Source organism: Nyctereutes procyonoides, unplaced genomic scaffold (genome assembly GCF_905146905.1).
Source record: "Nyctereutes procyonoides isolate TBG_1078 unplaced genomic scaffold, NYPRO_anot_genome, whole genome shotgun sequence".
Classification (NCBI taxonomy): domain Eukaryota; kingdom Metazoa; phylum Chordata; class Mammalia; order Carnivora; family Canidae; genus Nyctereutes; species Nyctereutes procyonoides.
This window is the reverse complement of record NW_026575044.1, coordinates 48,190,148-48,211,494: the sequence shown is the minus strand read 5'-3', so window position 1 is coordinate 48,211,494 and position 21,347 is coordinate 48,190,148. Positions and strand designations below refer to the sequence as shown.

Genomic DNA, 21,347 nt, shown 5'->3' with positions numbered 1-21,347 from the left:
GAGTCAGATGTATTTTCCATTATATCACACTGGATTATTATTTGTGCAATTCTCATTAAGAATCATATGGTTTTGGGACACCTGGGTGGCTCAGCAGTTGAGCGTCTGCCTTCAGCTCAGGCCGTAATTCCAGAGTGTCAGGATCAAGTCCCACATCAGGCTCCCTGCAGGGAGCCTGCTTCTCCCTTTGCCTGTGTCTCTGCCTCTCTCTCTCTCTCTCCATGTCTCTCATGAATAAATAAAAAATTCTTTAAAAATAATGATATGGTTTTGTATGGCATTTAATAAACTATAACATAAAACCACAAAAATATATTAATACGTGAATAAATGTGAAATGTGGATTACTGTTGAAACCACTATTAGAAAAAAAATCCAAAATATATATGAATAGATTAACTTCCTTTCAATGGGTCACCCCTACCATTTCTGTAGGTTGCTGATTATCAAGTGTAGGGAGCCATTATCAAGTGTTATAAATACTATGTTATAAATACTATGTATTATATAAATTTTTATTAAAACCTGTTGTCAAAGATGCAAAATAAAAAGATTCGTATTAGCTGTGAACAGTTTCTTTTCTCTATCATTTTAGTATTTTTTTTCATTTTAGTATTTAATAGCACATTAATTTTCAGAATATCTTGACAGCAAATTATACACATGTAGAATCTTTTATCTTTATTATGGCCATTTCTCTCAAAAAGGGAAAAAACAGAAAACTACTTTCCCTATAATGCCTTTCCTATTTTCTACAAGGATAAAAAGCTCTACCTTTATAGTTCTCCACATTAAGAGAACCAACAAAAACACAAATTTGAGGAAACATAAATGATTAAAGGGTTCAAACTCCTAGATTCTGACATTAATAACTCTCAGAGGAATTTCTACACAAGGAAGAAATTCATATACAGGTTCTTCTCTTTTCAAACTAAGGCAAAAATGAATTTGGTACCTTGTTCATAGCAGAGATGGGCAGCCATCCATTCTGTCTTTGGGCTAAATCCAGGACTGGAAGCACAGCTGCTGCTTTATGTCCTTCTGGATAGTTTTTTATAATTGCCTCTATCCTCTGTATCAAAGAAAAAGCACATGTTTTGATACATCTGGAAGATATTAAATATTTCATAAATTAATCATAATGTTAATTTAGTCATACCTTATAGTTTTCTGGTGTGAAATCAAATGGAGTATCTGGGTTATTCTCAGGAGTATCTCTGTGCTATATAAAGGGAAAAAATGTTTTCCAAAATTATCAAAGTTCCCTCAAAAGTGTGAATAACTTTGTATATTACTATACTACTGATCACTTTATCTCTTCACTTTAATTCTGACATTAATCTATCCTTGCAAGAAAAAGAATGGCTAGTTATTAAATACATTATTTGATGACCATGATTAACAAAGTAATGTTAACAGAATTCAAAATTTCAGAAAAGTTTTAGAAATCATTCTTTAATGATTAAGAGAACTAGCTTTAGGACCAAAAATTTTAAAAAGTGTTATCCACCTTGATTAGAGAATAGGATATTCTAATATAATTACCCAAACAAAACAAAAAACAAACTAAAACCAATCACTGGAAGACTTATAAAATTAAGGCACAAAATTGAGTGTGAACATAACATACATTGTTCCAAGAGTGTGTAACAGATTATCAAAAGGACCCACTACATTAGGAAGGTACAAAAGCACCAAGTCTTCCCCATAACAGAGACTAGCCAATGGCAAGAAACTTTGTATCTTCTCCACAAAAAGAGCAGGCTCTCTTCAAAAACTGACAAGAAATGGTAGGTGAACAGGAAATCAAATGAGTCACACTGAGATTAACACTTACATCAATTAATGTTTAGTATGTATGGTGAACACAAAACTGAATCCCTTAATATGTTAACTCTCAAAAAGGTCTGCTTCTTCAAGGATATTTTTATTTTTTTTTTAAGGATATTTTTAAAAGAGGAAAAGAAAATGGAAACTTTGGACAATGATCTCAAATACGTGGCAAATACTTTTAGACAAACATAAAATATAAAGCAGGAATCTACTTATGGTATGGCTAACTCATTTATTAAGATTCAGCCTGATATAACTCTAAATCATCCTATAAATCCACTTAAATTGCCTTTAAACAACATAAGATTAATCCCTGAACCTGCACCTAATCACAGAAAGGAGATACATATATATCCTATAAATCCACTTAAATTGCCTTTAAACAACATAAGATTAATCCCTGAACCTGCACCTAATCACAGAAAGGAGATACATTATCTTGTCTCTGAATTATACAGCTAAACTGGAATGGGAGTTCATGGACTTCTACCTGCAGTTAAACCCTGGAAACCAAAAATATAATGGCAACTATTCATGTATTTACTATATTACTAAAATCCATGAGTTTCAAATTAGTTCTACTCTGGGATTCCCCAAGTTGCAGCCACACAATCTTTAGTCAGCCAATATGACTGATTTTTAAGAACCCAAAGTGAGACTAGAAACCATTTTAGGGCTCTCAGCAATTTCACCAAAAAATAATCTAAATTCAGAGCTACCCTGATGTCAATTTAAATTTAAGAGGTTCAACTGGAATCATGAATCTTTTGAAATGTAATGATTCCATTAGCTATATTTAAATTACAATGGCCAGCTCTACCAAAGACACTGATGTTTAAGATATCTTGGATTGTTAAAATAGTTTCACCCAAATTTCCAAGTCTTTCTATTCTGAAGAAATTGGAGTAATTACTTACCACAAATAAGGCTCCTCCAGCTCCATTCTGTACAGCTGTCTTATGTAAGTTCCTTATATATCTCCCCTAAAATTTTAAGAAAGTTTAATAAATCATGTCTTAAGAAATTTTTTAAGATCCGTAATTGAAAACAATAAAATCAACTTATATAAGTAAAAGACCATAGGAGATATGGTTTGATACACCCTGCCCATCTCTATTTCAGGAGAAGTATAAGGAAATGGTGTAAGGTTATTAACTTGCCTAAGATCACACAAGAGTTTGTGGAAGAACCAGATCCACAATCTGTATCTCCTAAGTTGTGTGTCCTTCTACTACATTCCTATAGGCATGCATTAGGAGAGCTGATATTCCATTATCTTATGACCTTTCACTTTTTTCTGAATCAAGTTGGATACCAGCTTTCATTTAATGTGGGCTTTCATAGACATGTTTTCATTCTGTACAAATGAGTCATATACTCTGCACAAATGAGTCAAGTGTATCCCCCTTTTCTTTATTGAATTAGTTTAGAAATTCCAGCCATAAAGTTTCAGAAAGCTGCTTATGACGCTATACAGTGACCAAAGTCAATTGTTTCAGAAGGAATTCATTTGATTACTTTGTTGCATTTCATTTCTCTTTGCCCTGTTGCTCCCAACACTCTTACCCTCCCTGCCACTGCCAAAAGCAATTCGGCCACTATTCAGGAATCCTCTCATTTCTGAGTTTTACTAATCATATAACAGTAGAACACAAGATTAAACCAAGCATGGAACTAGCAAGTAAAAGCAGTGATATAACACAATTATGTATTTAATTTTTCCCTAGGTCCAAATATTTCAGTTGAAGAAATAAGTTTACATAAACATTTGTTTAATTAACAAGAAAAGATCCAAGTACAGAATGTGGGACATACAGAATGGCTAAAACTAACAAGTCAGAAGACAACAGATGTTGGTGAGGATGCCGAGAAAGGGGAATCCTCTTACGCGGTTCGTGGGACTGCAAGCTGGTGCAGCCATTCTGGAAAACAGTATGGAGGTTCCTCAAAAAGTTGAAAATAGAGCTACACTACGACCCAGCAATTGCTCTACTAGCTATTTACCCCAAAGATATGAATATTGTGATCCAAAGGGGCACCCGCACCTCAATGTTTATAGCAGGAATGTCCACAATAGCCAAACTGTGGAAAGAGCCCAGATGTCCACTGACAGACGACTAAAGACGTGGTATACAATGAAATACAACTACTCAGCCATCAAAAAAAAAAAAAAAAAAAAAAAAAACTTGCCATTTTCAATGATGTGGATGGAACTACTAGAGGATATTATGCTAAGCAAAGTAAGTCAATCAGAGAAAGATAATTATGTGATCTCACTCATATGTGGAATTTAAGAAACAAAACAGAAGATTGTAGGGGAAGGGAGGGAAAAATAAAATGAAATCAGATAGAGAGACAAACCATAAGAGACTCTTAATCATAGGAAACAAACGGTCACTAGAGGAGGGGGTGAGGAGATGGAGTAACTGGGTGACAGATGGGAGGGCACCTGATGTAGCGAGCACTGGGTCTTATATTAAGACTGATGTATCACTGAACTCTACCTCTGAAACTAATAATACATTATATGTTAATTGAATTCAAATTTTAAAAAATTTAAAAATAAGAATGCTGGACATGGCTATAAAATACGGTAATATCTGTTTCAGGATAATAGGACAAGGAGGGAGAATTTGAACAGCTAGTGGTAAACGGGGCTTTAACTCATTTTTGTTTTCTTTCTTGGGCAGCAAAAGGAACACAGTGTTTATCCTTTCTGTTTTGCATCTTAAACACATAAACATTTAAAAGAAAAAAACAAAACACACCAAGGAGATTGTTTAGGTTCTTGTACTTTTATTCGGTTCTCCCAAACTGGGCAGCCCCGGTGGCTCAGCAGTTTAGCGCCGCCTTCAGTCCAGGGTGTGATCCTGGAGACCCAGGATTGAGTCCCACGTCAGGCTCCCTGCATGGATCTTGCTTCTCTCTGCCTCAATCTGTGTGTCTCTCATGAATAAATAAATAAAATCTTAAAAAACACCCCCCCACACAAAAATTCTCCCAAAATGCTTCAGGGTCAATCTAAGAATTAAATACAAGGCTGTGCTTATATTCCTGATTTGCCTGTCCAGAACCAAGACTGAGATAAACATAAAACTAAGGGCATAGTTCCCAAATAATACTGTTAAAAACAAACAAAACACACCAGCATAAAGCTTTGAAAAACTAACTGAAACTAAAATTTAGAAGATAATTCCTGCATCACTTTAGCAGAGATTTTTTTGTCATCAAAGAACATTTTTACTGAGTAACATTAGTGACTTACTTAATTATACTCTGAGAATGAAAGATTTCATAATAAAGAATTAATTTAAGAGAATGGAAAGCATCCAGTCTCCTCTTATCCTAACTTCTGAACCCTAACATTGTTTACTTTACTGGCTCTTTACCTACTTCCTCAGGGTAGGCTGTCCTCAGGGCTCAGCTCTGTCCTAGGTTTTCTCCATAGATTTTTTTTTTTTTTTTTTGCCCCTTAGAGTGTATTCATTCTTAAATATTAACTCCATGCTAATGACTCCTGAATCTTATACACATTTGATGACAAAAAATTAACAGCCTGAAAAGATCATAAACACATATAAATCAATGAGAAAAATGAATAAATAGGAACAGAAATGTCAGACTATAACTGTTAATGAACTAACTAGTAATATAAAACATGCATGTTTAGGGGGCCTGAATGGCTCAGTGGGTTAAGTGGCTGCCTTTTGCTCAGGTTTTGATCCCAGGATCCTGGGATGGAGCACGGCATTGGATTCCCTGCTCAGTAGAGAGTCTGCTTCTCACTCTCCCTGCTCATGCTCACTCTCTCTTGCACATAATTTTTTTAAATGCATTTTTAAATGAGATATTTCCAGCTATCAAATTAGCACTTTTTTTTAAGGATAAAAATTCTGCTGAGTGTATTAAGAGGTAGGTATGCTTACACATTAAGTAAAAACTGATTCAGCCTTCGAGGAGAACAAACTGACAACGGTTTATAGACAGACTAAAGAAAGTTTCTATCTTTTAACTTGGTAATTCTACTTCTAGAATTTTATTGTAAAGAATAGTATAAAAAGAGGATAAAGGTTTATTATACAGAAATATATTCTCTGTAATGTTATAGCAAAACACAAGCAACCAAAAGCCCAGGGACGCCTGGGTAGCTCAGCGGTTGGGCGTCTGACTTTGGCTCACGGTATGATCCCGGATCCAGGATCGAGTCCCACATCGGGCTCCATGCATGAAGCCTGCTGCTCACTCTGCCTGTGTTTCTGCTTCTCTCTCTCTGTGTCTCTCATGAATAAATAAATAAAACCTTAAAAAAAAAAAAGCCCAAATTAGGAAGGTTTTAAGTAAATATTAATAATTCCAATAAAAATCATATTATAAAGCTGCCAAAAATTGTATTTCCTAAAGAATGACACTGAAAGATGTATTCATGCCACAATCATAACTAGAAAATATTAGAGTTAAATAAACCAAAAAAGCATAAACTACCATCCCAATTATATTCAATATAGACATTAATGAAAAGACTGGAAAGGCCATAACTTTAAGTGCCTATTTCCATTATGATGTTAACAAGATTGTAAGGGATTCTTATTTTCATAGATTCTTCTGTTTTTCTCTATTTTCCGTGCTTCCTATTCAGCATGGATTAACTGACAAACAAAAAAATCTTATTTAAAACAAAACATTCATCGTGGTGCCTAGGTGGCTCAGTCAGCTAAGTGCAAGACTCCTGATTTCAGCTCAGGTCATCTCAAGGTCCTGGGATTGAGGCCCAGGTCAAGCTCCACTCTTAGAGGGGAATCTACTTGAGGATTCTCTACCTCTGCTCTTCTGCTCATGCAAGCATATAATCTCTCAAACAAATAAATCTTAAAAAATAGTAAAACAAAACATTCATCAAGTACAAAATGAAACTTAACACCATGTTTACTTTAATCCTATTTATCTTTCCAACTTCCCTATTATGACCAAATTAAACACCACCAATCTCTAAGTTAAAATCGCTTCTTCAGTTTTGGGTTAATATTTGATCCCTTCCTCATTATTCCAGTATCTGCCACATAACTTTACTTAAAATGAAAAATACAGGAAAAAAGTGAAAAATACAGAGATAATCTTGAAAATTGGTCTCTGGGGCTATGTAGCTATATATATTGGAAAAACTATTTTGAAGCACTCTCTGGCTGACCTGTAGTTCCGGATATGTACATGAGCTTATATGCAAATACAGACACAGACACTTCTAACCAAAATTATGTACTTTAAAGTCCAAATCACTGAAAACATACTACTGATTGAGAATAGTCAGAAAAAAAACAGCTAAGCCATAGAAAAAAATGCTGGAGTTTCAGATTTAAAAAAATTTTAATTTGGGTTTAGATCACCACTATCTGCTTACTAACGTGACTTTGCACAAGTCACTTAATTTTCTTAAGCCTCAACTTCTGCACCTATAAAACAGGGCTGTTTACTTACTAGGGTGTTTTGAGGCTCAAATAATAAAGTTTCTCTGAAGGCACTATATAACCTATTAGAGCATCATTACATCTGCTTAGCTGACATGGGGATAAAACATTTAATAACTGAAAAATGGGAGATTTAAATAACTGCACTTTAAGAACAGATTTTATTTTTAAATATTTTATTTATTCATGAGAGACACACACAGAGAGAGAGAGAGAGAGAGAGGGAGACAGAGGCAGAGACAGAGACAGAGGCAGAGAGAGCAGCAGGCTCCATGCAGGGAGCCCGACGTGGGACTTGATCCTGGGACACCAGGATCACACCCTAGGCTGAAGGCAGACGCTCAACCACTGAGCCATCCAGGCGTTCCTTAAGAACAGATTTTAAAACTGCACTTTGTTAGCTGACTCTAACAAAGAGTCACTGCCATATTGTCATAAAGAACAGATTAGTGAGAGCTTCCTGAATTTCCACATAATTATTTTTATTATTTATATCCATATAAGACCATCAATTTTTCTGGTGAAAAGTATATTAGAGATGGTTAAAAAATACTATTTCTCCTTTCTCATCACTGAAATTAACCTATAAATCTTTTTTTACTTAAATTTGGAGAGGAAGAAGTAGTAGTGCTGGCAGACAATTTTCCATGAGTGTCGGTTTCTCCACATCTCTGCACAGGAGCAGAGGCACTAGCCACTGACAGCTCTTGTTCCAGACTGTCTTTTCAAGGATTTCTGTAGAGTAGCTCCCTCTCAGGCTAAGGTTGAGCAAGTTCTCTTGCAGCTGGGATTGGGTTCCTCAGTTGTGATGCATAGCATTCACCCAGGCTGCTCCATGTCACTCCCATGGGATGTGAGGGTGAAGGGGAATCAATCAAACATGAAGCTTATGCTACCCTCCTATGGCCTTAGTAATAAAATCCTCTGTCCCTGACCTAGGAGTCTCAGTCAGCATCCATTACACCAAGGCAGGTTTAACATGTTGGCTGGCAAGTAGGGTAAAATCTCAGAGCCTTCACAGTTCTGGGCAAGAAGGTAAAGATCTACAAATATACCCAGTCTGCATGTCCCACTAATTTTTCAAAATATAGAAAATATTATAAAATAAAGAATATAGAGGTATTACAAAAGAAACCAGTAACAGTGGCAATCTCTGAAAAAGGGGATCAAGGATGTGGAGTGGGAAGGAAATTTACTCTCTAATATATGCAACACATTTAATATATTTATCATAATATATATCCTTGTACCCTTATTCTTTAATATATATTTTATACTATGATACATATATCCTTGCATACTGTTTGAATTTTTTGCCATGTGTATATATTAATTACATTTCAATTTTTATTTTATTCTTTTAAAGATTTTGTTTGAGAGAAAGAGCACAAGCCAGGGGTGGGGGGGAAGCTTAGAGAGAGGGAAAAGTAGATTCCCCACAGAGCAGGGCGCCCCAGGACACTGGGATCATGACCTGAGACCAAGGCAGATGCTTAACTCACTGAGCCATCCAGGTGCCATAACAATTTTTTATTTTTACTTTTAAGATTTTATTTATTCATGAGAGACACAGAGAGAGATAGACAGAGAGACAGAGAGACAGAGACACAGGCAGAGAGAGAGAGAAGCAGGCTCCATGCAGGTCCAATGTGGGACTCAATCCAGGAACTCCAAGATCACTCTCTGGGCCAAAGGCAGGCGCTAATCCGCTGAGCCACCCAGGTGTCCCAACATTTCAATTTTTACAAATCAATAGTCTTTAGTCCTTTTCCTCTCTATCATTACTCTATTCAGATCTTACTCTAGGTCTGTGTATTACTGTAATAGCTTTCTAGCTGACCCTTCCCCAGTCCAAATCATCCTGCCTAATGTCACCAAACTAATTGCTGAAATACTGTCTTTCTGACAGTGAAAAGGACCAATACCAAATAGGAAGCATCAATTTCATCATTTCTGAAAGCCACATTTGCCACAGTCTAACATCTCAGGAACTGGGATCTATCACTGGTACTTAATATTCCATAAATATACTATCTGCAGAAAGACAATATAGCCAAGTTGTTAAAAGCCCAGGGACGCCTGGGTGGCTCAGTGGTTTAGCGTCTGCCTTCCACCCAGGGCATAATCCTCGAGTCCCACATCGGGCTCTCTGCATGGAGAGCCCCTGCCTCTCTGTTTCTCCCTCTGCCTCTCTGTCTCTGTCTCTCATGAATAAATAAATAAAATCTTTAAAAAAAAAAAAAAAAGAAAAAGCCCAGCTCCAGAGCCACTTTCCTCATTTGTAAAATTGTACTAACAACTGTACATTCTTCATAGGACTGTTCTAAAGATTAAAACGGATAATCTAGAGCAGCCCGGGTGGCTCAGCGGTTTAGCGCCGCCTTCAGCCCAGGGCCTGATCCTGGAGACCCGGAATCCAGTCCCGCGTCGGGCTTCCTGCATGGAGCCTACTTCTCCCTCTGTCTGTGTCTCTGTTTCTCTGTGTGTGTGTGTGTCTCTCATGAATAAATACATAAAATCTTTAGAAACAATCAATCAATCAATAAGATAATCTATGTAAAAAGTGCTTAATATGCGCCTGGCATGTAGTGAGTACTATATTACCTATCATTATTATTTTAGAAGTACTATGTGTCAGTCACCAAGCTTTTCCATTATTTAATTCTTACAACTTTCATGCAAAATGGGTATAATTTCCAGAAAATAGAGGTTTAAATGAGTTATGAAAACTTCTCAAGATCACATAACTAATTACTGGTAGAACTGATATAAGATCTTAGGGCTAATGTTTATAAGTTATAGTCTTATTATTAGCCACTTGAATGGAACTATTTGATATCAGAGCTCTAGAAGTATACAGATCTAGGAAATCAAGAAATTTAATGAAGAAAACCTGGAATGCATCCACACACAGGAAGACAGATTAGAAAAGACCTGCCTCCTCCATTGGCTCACCACATTCCCATTTTCAGAGAGAAGTATGTATGTATGTATGTATGTCCTTTATTTAAAGCAAGTTATTTACTGTCTTTTTTTTTAACTTATGTCTTTTTATTTTTTTTACTTACTTTTTTAAAAACTTTTTTCAAAAAAACAGTAAATGCCACTCTTCTTTTCCTATAGAATACCTAAATAGGTATATATACACATTAGCATAGCATTTGAGCAACTTAATTTCAATGTCTGAAGCCAAAATTTCTTCAAAATAGTAGAAAAAAGGCTCAGATAATTTGTTTATAAAACAATGAACAAACAAAATAGGGCAAACTGATAAATATTAGCCCCGTTGCTTCTCAACTGGCATAAACTGTTAGCCATTCACATCAAGGTAGCACATGGCCATTTTCAAAGCTGCCATGTCTTTTACATATTTTTAGAGCTTCACCTATTTTGTATTCATTATGACATCCACATTAGACACTTGCAATAAAAGAATAAATAAGATATGAAAAGTCTGAGTTACCATCTTTACACCACTTAATAAGCCATTTGAATTTAGTTTTACCTTGGAATGAAGAGGCATTCCAACACCAATTATTTACAACAGGCAAATAATGGCAAGTGTTTTCTTTGAATTCAACTTGAGTGGCTTTGTGTTAAGTACTTCAAGATACTTTTTCTCATTGACTTCTCAAAAATCTATGGTTAGTTATTATTTCTATTTTACTTTTAAAGGAACTTAGGCTCAGAAACAGTAACCTGCCCTATACCACAAAAATTAGTGACAGAGATGGAGTCATAGCCCAGGCCTTTTGGACCTAAACTGTCTGCTCTATTAGCCCTTTCTGCCCCCCCCCTTTTTTTTAAAGATTTTATTTATTTATTCATGAGAGACACAGAGAGGCAGAGACACAGGCAGAGGGAGAAGCAGGCTCCATGCGGGGAGCCCAAAGCGGGACTCAATCTCAGGACCCTGGGATCACAACTTGAGCTGAAGGTAGACGCTCAACCACTGAGCCACCCAGGCATCCCAGCCCTTCCCTTTTTAATAATTATTTGCATTACCAATCCTAATAGCTCAAAATAACAAAAACTGAAATTTTATATTCTTACACACCCCACTCGCAAGAACAGAATCTTTCACGAGCTCTACATTTGTTTAAAGTTAGTTTCTAGGGCAGCCTGGGTAGCTCAGCGGTTTAGCGCCGCCTTCAGCCCAGGGCCTGATCCTGGAGACCCGGATCAAGTCCCATGTCAGGTTCCCTGCATGGAGTCTGCTTCTCCCACTACCTGTGTCTCTGCCTGCCTCTCTCTCTCTCTCTCTCTCTCTCTCTCTCTCTCTCTGTGTCTCTCATGAATAGATAAAAAAAATCTTAAAATTAGTTTCCTCTGTTGCTCAAACATTAGCAGTATATCCACTCTGCTCACCTTTCAGTTCTCAGTTATTTGCACTATAAAAGGACACATCCAGCCAGAGGAACTTAAAGGATAAGGAAGCTGCAAAACGAAACTGACAGAATCAGTAACCTAATTAGTCAGAAAGATAGGACTAAGGTCAGGCACTGAAAATCGGTGTTTTCTTTTATGAGCAACCAACTCAGGCAAAGAATATACCTTTCACACTACCTCAAACACTCACAGATTAAATCCACAATATAAGTGTGCACCTGCAGGGGGTCACAACTCACATGTGAAACATCTGGTAAAGGGAAAGTGATACTGGCTCCCTCTGTACTTGCCATTGTTGACCTGCCTATTACCTACAGCCTCCTCCACTGCCAGCTCAACCAGAAGCCATTTCTTTCAGCTGTCAGAGCAAAGACCTGAAAACAAAAAACTACCCCAACAGTCTTTGTTTATGATACATTCAGAGTAGGTATTTCTACACTTTAAATAAAAGTTTTCAGTGCATTTTAGTTTAGTAAAGTAGATGATGAGTGGGCTAATAGTAACTGTTATCTACTTCAAAGACAGTGATAAGAAATATAAGTGCTTTACTCTGCATCAGAAACTGTGCTACCAACTTTATAAATAGAGTAACACATTCACTCCTCCCAGCAACCCTACCAGGTATTATTACCATCTGTTTTAGAGATGTGCAAATTAAGGCTCAAAGAACAAAGGAAAAAATTTTCCCTAGATCTCAGTACTAAATAAATGAAAAGCCAGATAAAGGTTTGCCTAATTTGAATACATGCTTTAACCACTAAAATTAAGTTCTATTTTCAAATCTATATGGGAAGGCTCTTACAAATGTCTTCCAAATAAAGTTCCATCAATAATTTAACTAAAAATGCTAATTCAAAGTAACAAAATCTCAGTGATTTTTCTAGCACTGTAAGAGAATTAGCAAGCAAAATTTGGCCAAATTATATAACAGAAAAGCTACGCAAAAAGCACAGGTTTTATAGGAGCATTACAGATTAGGATAACCATATCAATGGCAACGATACTGTCTAGCCTGACCATAAATTAAACAAAGCACTCTTGAGATACGTAAAATCCAATGTGGATACAAACACTCATAAGGATAAGAATACTTCATAGAAATGAAATATCCAAACATCATTTCAATCAATAGACCTAGGTTCAATCTCATCTTCACCAATTATAGTTACTGTAACCTTGAGCAAGTTACTCTACCTCTCTGTGCCTAGGTTTGCTCATCTATAAAATCAAAGCAGTGCCTATCTTAAACTGTTAAAGATTAAATGAGAAAGCATTTAGCACAGTATCATTATAAGTATTCATGTACTGGCCACTACTGTTGTTGTTGTTGTTGTTGTTATTATTATTATTATTGGAACTTTAATTAAATAGTAACACTCCAGTTTCCCATTACTTTTTCTTCTTGTACCCCTAAAATGAAGCTACAGGCCTCAATAATCACAAAAACAGATAAGACCCTAAATAATTACGAGTATAAGAGCAAACACTCATTTTCAAAAGTTTAAGTGATTTTAAGAGCTTTTAACTTAAAGAATTAACTGGTAAAACTTTAGCACAATTTTTTGACTTGAAAATCAAATAAACAAAAATAAATACTATATAAATGTAAACTATTTTATTTTCTAGTCCTAAGGCCTAATACTCCAACAAACGTATATCGTTTAAAGCATCATCGGTTATTCTTTAGATCAAGTTTGGGAATTACTGCTTTAGGGTGTATGATCTTCAGAATGTAAGGATGCCAAGAATAAGAAATGCTAGGTGATCTTTTCCAACCCAGAATCTTTAGAAGTACTAAAGAATACTAAGGAGTATTTAGTTGGTGATAATGAGGAACCTCTTTCTCCATACTTCAAAATATTAAGGACATGTATTTATAGCAATATGTAGCCATCTGAACAGAGCATGTCATTACCTGTATTTTTCAAACTGTAATATTTCTTTTCATTATACTATGATGATATTCCCTTAGGAACAAAATTGCATGCATCATGACCAAAGTTAACCCGCATCTCCCCGCAGCTCTCTTCCTGAGTAAAATCACTTCTCTGGTCTCTGCAAACATTGGAAAGGCTCTCTACTACTATAGCACCTATTAAATTTAAATCTTCACCATACATACCAATTTCCCTCAGTAAACCTCAGTAACTTAGAAAAGCAGTTAAAAGAAAAAACAAATGGGAATTGCCAACAAACCGAGTTCAGGCTCCTACTACTGTGTAATTTGAGGCATATTTATCTCACAGTCTTCAACTCTCTCACCTACAAAACGAGATGACACTCAGCAAAGTATCCCACATATAAGGCACTTTCCCTCTGTTACAACAAAGCAAAGAAAGGTGTTTAAACATGTTGTCTTTAGTGCTTGTTGAGTGAAAAAAATTTCCTAGGACTGTTTCCTGACTGACTCAAGAAGTGGGGGGGTGAGTCAAAATGGAAAACCAAACTGATATGTCAATGAACCTATACTTTATTACCCAAAGTACTGGGCTGATATTAAACACTGCCCAATGAGAAGGGAGTTCAGCTATTTATAAATATCTTTGTTTTTTTTTTTTTCTTAAAGAATTTTATTTATTTATTCATAAAAGACACAGAGGGCAGCCCGGGTGGCTCAGCGGTTTAGCGCCGCCTTCAGCCCGGGGCCTGATTCTGGAGATCCGGGATCAAGTCCGACGTTGGGCTCCCTGCGTGGAGCCTGTGTCTCTGCCACACTCTCTCTCATTAATAAATAAATAAAATCTTAAAAAAAAAAAAAAAAGACACACACACAGAGAGAGAGGCAGAGACATAGAGGGAGAAGCTGGCTCCATTCAGGAAGCCCGATGTGGGACTCAGTCACAGAACTCCAGGATCACAATCTGAGCCAAAGGCAGATGCTCAACCACTGAGCCACCCATGCATCCCTAAATATCTCTGAAACAGAAACTGAGTTCACATCTCCAATATAAAGATCTGAATTTGTAATATGCAGTAGTGGCCTGCTGAACCTCACTGAATAAATAAATGTACTCATTTTCTCTTTCTATTAAGTGTTTAAGGTCATGGCAGGCAGAGTAATGATGCCCCCAAAATACCGACTTCCTAATCCTGGGAAACTCTAAATATATTAATATTCACAGCAAAAGAGAACTATGGTTGTAGATCGAATTAAGACTGCTAATCAGTTGACCTTAAAATAAGGAAACTCCTATTCTGGATCATCAGGGTGGGTTCAAGATAATCATAGGGCCCTTTAAATGTAGAAGAAGGAGAAAAGTTAGGAAAGGATATGTCACAAATGATAGAAGCAGAGTCAGTGATGTGAGAGTTTAACCTGCCCTTGCTGGCTCTGAAGATGGAAGAAAGGGGCTATGAGCCAACAAATAAGGGCAGCTTTTTCTAGAAGCTGGAAAAGCCAAGAAAACAGACTGTCCCCTACAGTATTCCAGTAGCTCTGCCAACACCTTGGTTTTAGCCCAGGGAAACCCATGTCAAACTTTTAACTTACAGAATCATAAGACAATAAATCTGTGTTATGCATGTCACCAAATTTGTGGTAATTTACTTGTGATAGCAAAATAGAAAACTAAAACAAATGCCTTTAAAAAAAAAAAAAAAAAGGGGGATCCCTGGGTGGTGCAGCGGTTTGGCACCTGCCTTTGGCCCAGGGCGCGATCCTGGAGACCCGGGATCAAATCCCACATCGGGCTCCCGGTGCATGGAGCCTGCTTCTCCCTCTGCCTGTGTCTCTGCCTCTCTCTCTCTCTCTGTGACTATCATAAATAAATAAAAATTAAAAAAAAAAGACTTTAATCTTTAAAAAAAATAATAATAAATAAATAAAAAAAAAAACTCCTTTAGAGTCCTTGAGCTAAAATGGAAATACCCTGGGACACTGAAAAATCAGATTTAAGAACTTCTAAATGGAAGGGGAAAACAGTTCATTCTACAAAACTTACAATTTAGATAGAAAATTTAGATAGAAAAATGCCACCACAGGAGGTTCCATGTGCAGAGTAGCTGAGTAGATATCATCAGGCCAAAAAATATAAACTCCGCATAAACTATTTTTTGAGTAACAACTATAAACTCTGCATAAACTATGTTTTTAAAAAAATAAAAAACCCAAAACACTCTCCAATGAAGGCACTGGAGAACCACCAAATGGCAGACACAGAAGGGGAGGCTATACTTAGATGAAGCCAATCAAGGTTTTTTTGCTTTACACTTAACATCTTTTAGCCTGATGGCAGATCCCTGTCAATACTGTGCTGGGCAGCTAAAACCCCAAGAGAAAACATGTAGCTTTAATGGCTTGAAAAACCATAGGACAGTTTGGGACAACCACAGGCATGAAAAAGTGGGAAATGGAAGAAAAGGAAGAGCCAGAGAGAAGCCACAAATTCTGCGGCTGACCCCAAACCATGCATGCACCTGGGGCCAACTCCAAGCAGCCCAGCTAAAAGAACTGAAGCAATATTTGAGCTGCTGCCCACAAGGGAGTTGGATTATATTTCAAGTTCAACTGAGTTAACAGCCTGCCACAACACTAAAAACACTCACAGAGGAATTAACAAAATCTAGAGTTTCTATGACCTATAGTTCACAATGTCTAGGATACAATCCAAAATTACTCAACATAAAACAAAACAGCCCATTTTCAAGAAAAAAGACAATTAATGGAGATTACCACACAACAATTTCAAAACTGCTAAACTCAAGTTTATGGACATTAAAAAAAAAATCTTCAATGAACGAAAAGATCAAATAGAAACTACAAAAAAGAACCCAAATTTTAAGGCTGGAAATACAATGCTGAAAATGCCACAATTCCCTCACTCCTACTGAATTAAGCAGTGGCTTGGGAATGAGGCAGTGAGTGATGAGCTGCAAAGTGATATCAACATTATAGAAAGCCATGGAAAATTATTCAAGAGAATAAACCTATTCTAAATGTCTACTGCTCCACAATTCATTTTAGGCAATTCTTGATAATCACTAAATAAGGTATTACTGTACTTTACAGGAAACAAAAATGAGGCTCCAGGAGATTAAGAAATATGGTTTAAAAGATCACACAACTATTATCTTGTAGGCACTTCTAGACAGTACTAAGTCATGGGTATTTTTAAAGCAACGATAAACTGATGTCTGTGGTAAAGAAATTGGCAGTTAGCTAATACAGCAGAAATTATAACAGAATAAGCAATTTCTCTGAAAATACAAATGGTTTCCTTAATGGTTTTTAAGAAAAGAACTTTATTAGTGGGACCTCTTATACTTTCCCTGACTTCTGCTAGGTCATTCTGATTATTCTATTTGGAAAAGGTTAGAAAGGCCTGGTTATATAAGTTATAGAACGTCCTCACAGTAGAATGCTACACAGCATTAAAAATGACCATACAGAAATATTTACTGAGGGGATCCCTGGGTGGCTCAGCGGTTTCGCGCCTGCCTTTGGCCTAGGGCGCGATCCTGGAGTCCCAGGATCGAGTCCCACATCGGGCTCCTGGCATGGAGCCTGCTTCTCCCTCTGCCTGTGTCTCTGCCTCTCTCTCTCTCTCTATCATAAATAAATAAAAATAAAATCTTAAAAAAAAAGAAATATTTATTGATAAGGAATGTGGATCAAAAATGTTTTATGAGGGAACCCTGGGTGGCACAGCGGTTTGGCGCCTGCCTTTGGCCCAGGGCGCGATCCTGGAGATCCGGGATCGAATCCCACGTCGGCCTCCCGGTGCATGGAGCCTGCTTCTCCCTCTGCCTATGTCTCTGCCTCTCTCTCTCTCTCTGTGAGACTATCATAAATATATATGTCTTATGAGAAAAAAACAGGCTACAAAACAGGGCGAACAATTACCATCCAATTTTTACCAAAAATAAAAAATAAAAAAAATAAAAGAATAAAAAAAAATTCTGTAAGGCCTATTAATTGCAGACACAAAAATGTTAACATTTTGGTAATTTCCAGGCCAATGAGACTATGGTAATTTTTATTTTTTGAGCTTATTCTGTTTGCTGTTCCCAGTGTTATGTTTTTCCTACAATGTATTACTTGTGTAATAAAAATTGAACTTCTACATCAAACCACCTTGCTGTATACCTTAGAAAGATTTGTTAGATTGCTTAATAAAATTGGAAGAAAATGAAAAACAACAAAAACTTATTCATCAACTCAACAAATATTTATTGGGTATACATTACATACCACGTGATATTTGAACAAAGAAAAAACAGCTGCAGAAACATAAAATTTCATTGAAATTTTCTTCCACTACCTGAAAATATTCTTTTTCATTGTTTAAACTGTTTTTCAATTTATCTCTAATAACCCCTTGCCTCAAAAACTGAAGAAGTTAAAATCTATCTGTACTCTTATTTCTATCATTTCAACCAGTAGACAAGGTCTGATCCTCATCACCCCTCACCTGGGATTCTGCAAGAGCCTTATTTTGTCTCCCTGCCTCTGGTCAAATGTATTCCCTCACTCCCATGCAGCTATCTATCCAATACAGAGAAATCTGACCATGCCCCTCTACTCCTTTAAAATCCTCACTGGCTCAGCATTGCCTCTAAGATAAAGCCGAAATCTTTGGCATGGACAGCAAGGAGCTCCAACATCTGGGCCCCGCCCACCTCTCTCACTTCATCTCTCGATTCACCTTGCTTCTGACAATGGAGTCCAGCAACACTGAGGTTTCTTACAGACATTAAGCTTTTTCTTGCTAACTACCAATAAAAACAGCCTTTTCTTTTATGTTGTCCTTTCCACCCATTATACCCTCTCCCTCATTTATGTGATCTTATCACCAATTTGTTAGTAGTGCTTCCAGGAAAAATCTTCTACCACCTTCAAACCAAACTGACCTTATCCATATCTCTTAACACTGTACCATACTCGTCCTAAAGTTTCTGCTACGCGAGACTATCAACTACACAAGAACAGGGATTGTCTAAATCCGTTTATCTGTAATACGGAAAAATAACAGTACCAACCTCATAAATGAGATTTAGAATGTAAACATTTAAGAGGGAACCCGGGACATGGAAAGTAGTCACCCAATGTTACCTATCATTATTATCCATATTTTTACCTGCAGCCCGGCAGTGCAGTAGGACCTCAAATGTTTACCCAAAGACTAAACTCTGCAAATTGGGAGTATTCTTCCCATTTTATGACTAAGAAAACTAAGTGCTAGAAAAGGCAGTGAAGCCACCATCCAAACTCAGGCCTAACTCTGTGTACTACCTATCGCCCGGTCTTCTGCTAAGAGTTGACTCAACCTTTCTATTTTACTGCGAGGGGAAACAAAGGGGGAGGGGTGTCTCTTTTCCAGTAAACGCTGCTATAATCGTCATTCCTGGGATCACCATTTCTAAGTTGAATGAGTGTTTCGAACTGAGGTTCACTTTCCTTGCCTAAGATAAGGGCATGAACTCGGGTATCAGAAGCCCATTCAAGCTCTAAAATCCTTCTGGGTGCAGTACCTGCAGTGTTCTTTCACAGTGTGATACGATCATTCACCTAACCTTTCCGATCTGCAACACACAGGCAGTCAATCGAACACCTGCTATCCGCCTAAGGAAAGGCTCTTTCAGCTTTGGACACGCAAGCCAGAGCCTACAATCTCAGAGTCTTCTCCAGTGCGCCGCACTGCGACCTGGCAGCAACCGGGTCACCGGGCTTGACACGCAAGGTCCTCCTTTGTGGGCGGGGGTCTTAGCAACCTTTGAGGCCCAGCGAGGCCGGGCCTGGGCTCCGCGCAAGGACGGGCGGGCGCGCACACAGCACCAGACGGCCCTTGCTTCTTCCTCTCCTTGACCACATTAGGCGTAAGCTTCCCAGGGCTGGAGGGAGACCACGCACCCGCCGCAGCTCGGCCTGCGACCCTCCCTCGGAGCGCCTTGCTGGCGCCTCCCTGCGCGAGGGCGAAGGCCGCAGTGTCCTTGCCGCCGCCTGCGGGCCGAGCAGAGCCCCGCGCTCTCGCGTGCCCACCACCAAAGGAGACACCGAGACACAGAGACGGGCGGCGGCAGCGCCCGGACTCATTCCGAACCTCCTTACCCACTGGGCGGTGAGGCCAGCCGCCTTGGCCCGGAGCGCCGCGGAGAAGAACATGGCGGACCGAACCGTCGGCCTGTCCCGGCGGCACCCGGCGAGAATCCCGAGCGAGCCTGGGACGCACGGCGTGCGCGCCCCCGAGCCCAGGCCCCGCGCGGCCAGGGCGGCGCGCCGCTCCGTGGAACGAGGTGGCGGGGGCGCGCGCGGAGGCACGCGGGGGCTGCCGGGGCCCAGGGGGCGGAGACTTCCCCCGAGGGGGCGGGGCGAAGGCCAGCCAGGTCCATAAAAGGCCGGCGCCCGCGGGCTGGGGCTGGGGGGCTCCCCCTCGGAAGGCTGCGGCCTCCAGCTGCTCCTTGGGCTTCTGGGGGCTGAACTGCCGAGCTGGAGGCATGGGGTGAGCTTCCCTCCCGGAGAGCCTTTTGGGGATTTGACCACCAAATCGTGGTTTTATCGTGGTCACTCAAAAAAAAAGTCCATTTTAACCGTCTTGTGAATCATATTTTACAAGTTATAAAGTCGAAGATAAGGCTGCCACGGAGTGAGCGAGACACAAAACGCCTCGTTTCCCGTTCGTTTGCCTTAGAGACGCGTGCGGACGTACTAGGGGTGAAGTAATAGATGCGGCATTTGCTTCCGAGCCTTGGGGAGACAAACGAAGCAAGACTGGCCGTGAGTAATGACGGTGGAAGATGCGGTAGTTCTCGTGACTCTCCTCGGTGCTTTTGTACATGTTAGAAGTTTTCCATAATAAAACTTAAAAAAAAAAAAAGCCACTTCCTTCTTGATGTTTGTTTGGTCATCTCTGGAAATTCCAACAAGTATTTACTCAGTAGCAGCGGTAATGTGGACAGCGCTGCTTCCTGCTGTGTAGAGTTTACCAGGCACTTTGCTGCCTCTTGATTTTGCCTTCCCTGCCTTCTTTTCTGGTGTGTCATGTCCTGTACCACCCCCTTCCTTTTGCCCATTTGCTTTGCTAAACTGGTGAATGATTTCTGGAACTTTCACAGCAGTATAGGGATTTTAAAATTCTATTCTTCATTAATTTAAAAACGCTACAGTATTACATTGCAACCATTTCCAAGTCACATCTTACAAATTATGAAGTTCAAGTCACAAGAAGGCTGCCAGCCAATTAGCCAGAAATAAACACCAAAGGCTTCCTTCCCATTTCTTTGCTTATCTTTTATGTCAGTCTGCTTCTCCTAACTTGGTTTCAGTATTTGCATTTAAAAGGGAAAAATATTCTGGGCCTCCATGTTGATTTAAATTTTTGTATTATAGGGCTGCCTCGCTGGTTCAGACGGGGGAGCATGTGACTCTTGATCTCAGGCTCATGAGTTCGAGCCCCACATTGGGTAGAGAGATTACTAAAAAAAAAAAGAAACTTTAAAAAAATCAGAAATCTGTTTTAAAGAATAATTATTGTATTGTAAATGTGCCTAAATATATATACACCTAGCACTGTTATACACATAACACTGTGTCTTATACAACTAAAACCAGAAAATATCACAAATTAAATATATAAGAAACTTACAAATGGATGATACCGATACGGCATGGATTCTTTGAACCTGGTAAACATGCATTCACCTGATTCTATTAGGGACTTCTCTGAC

The 21,347-nt window shown here is 38.5% G+C and overlaps 1 protein-coding gene across 1 annotated transcript in view; it reads right to left on the bottom strand.

The window, feature by feature from the left end:
* Positions 1-19,911, bottom strand: part of NDUFV2 (NADH:ubiquinone oxidoreductase core subunit V2) — a 33,992-nt gene extending 14,081 nt beyond the window's left edge. The window contains exons 1-4 of the mRNA XM_055323647.1: positions 19,732-19,911; positions 2,751-2,816; positions 1,160-1,222; positions 956-1,072 (exon numbers count right to left, since the gene is read on the bottom strand). Of these exons, the coding sequence (XP_055179622.1) occupies positions 956-1,072; positions 1,160-1,222; positions 2,751-2,816; positions 19,732-19,785 (300 nt within the window). The 5' untranslated portion in view covers positions 19,786-19,911. The remainder of the gene's footprint in view (positions 1-955; positions 1,073-1,159; positions 1,223-2,750; positions 2,817-19,731) is intronic.
* Between the last annotated feature and the right edge of the window lie 1,436 nt (positions 19,912-21,347).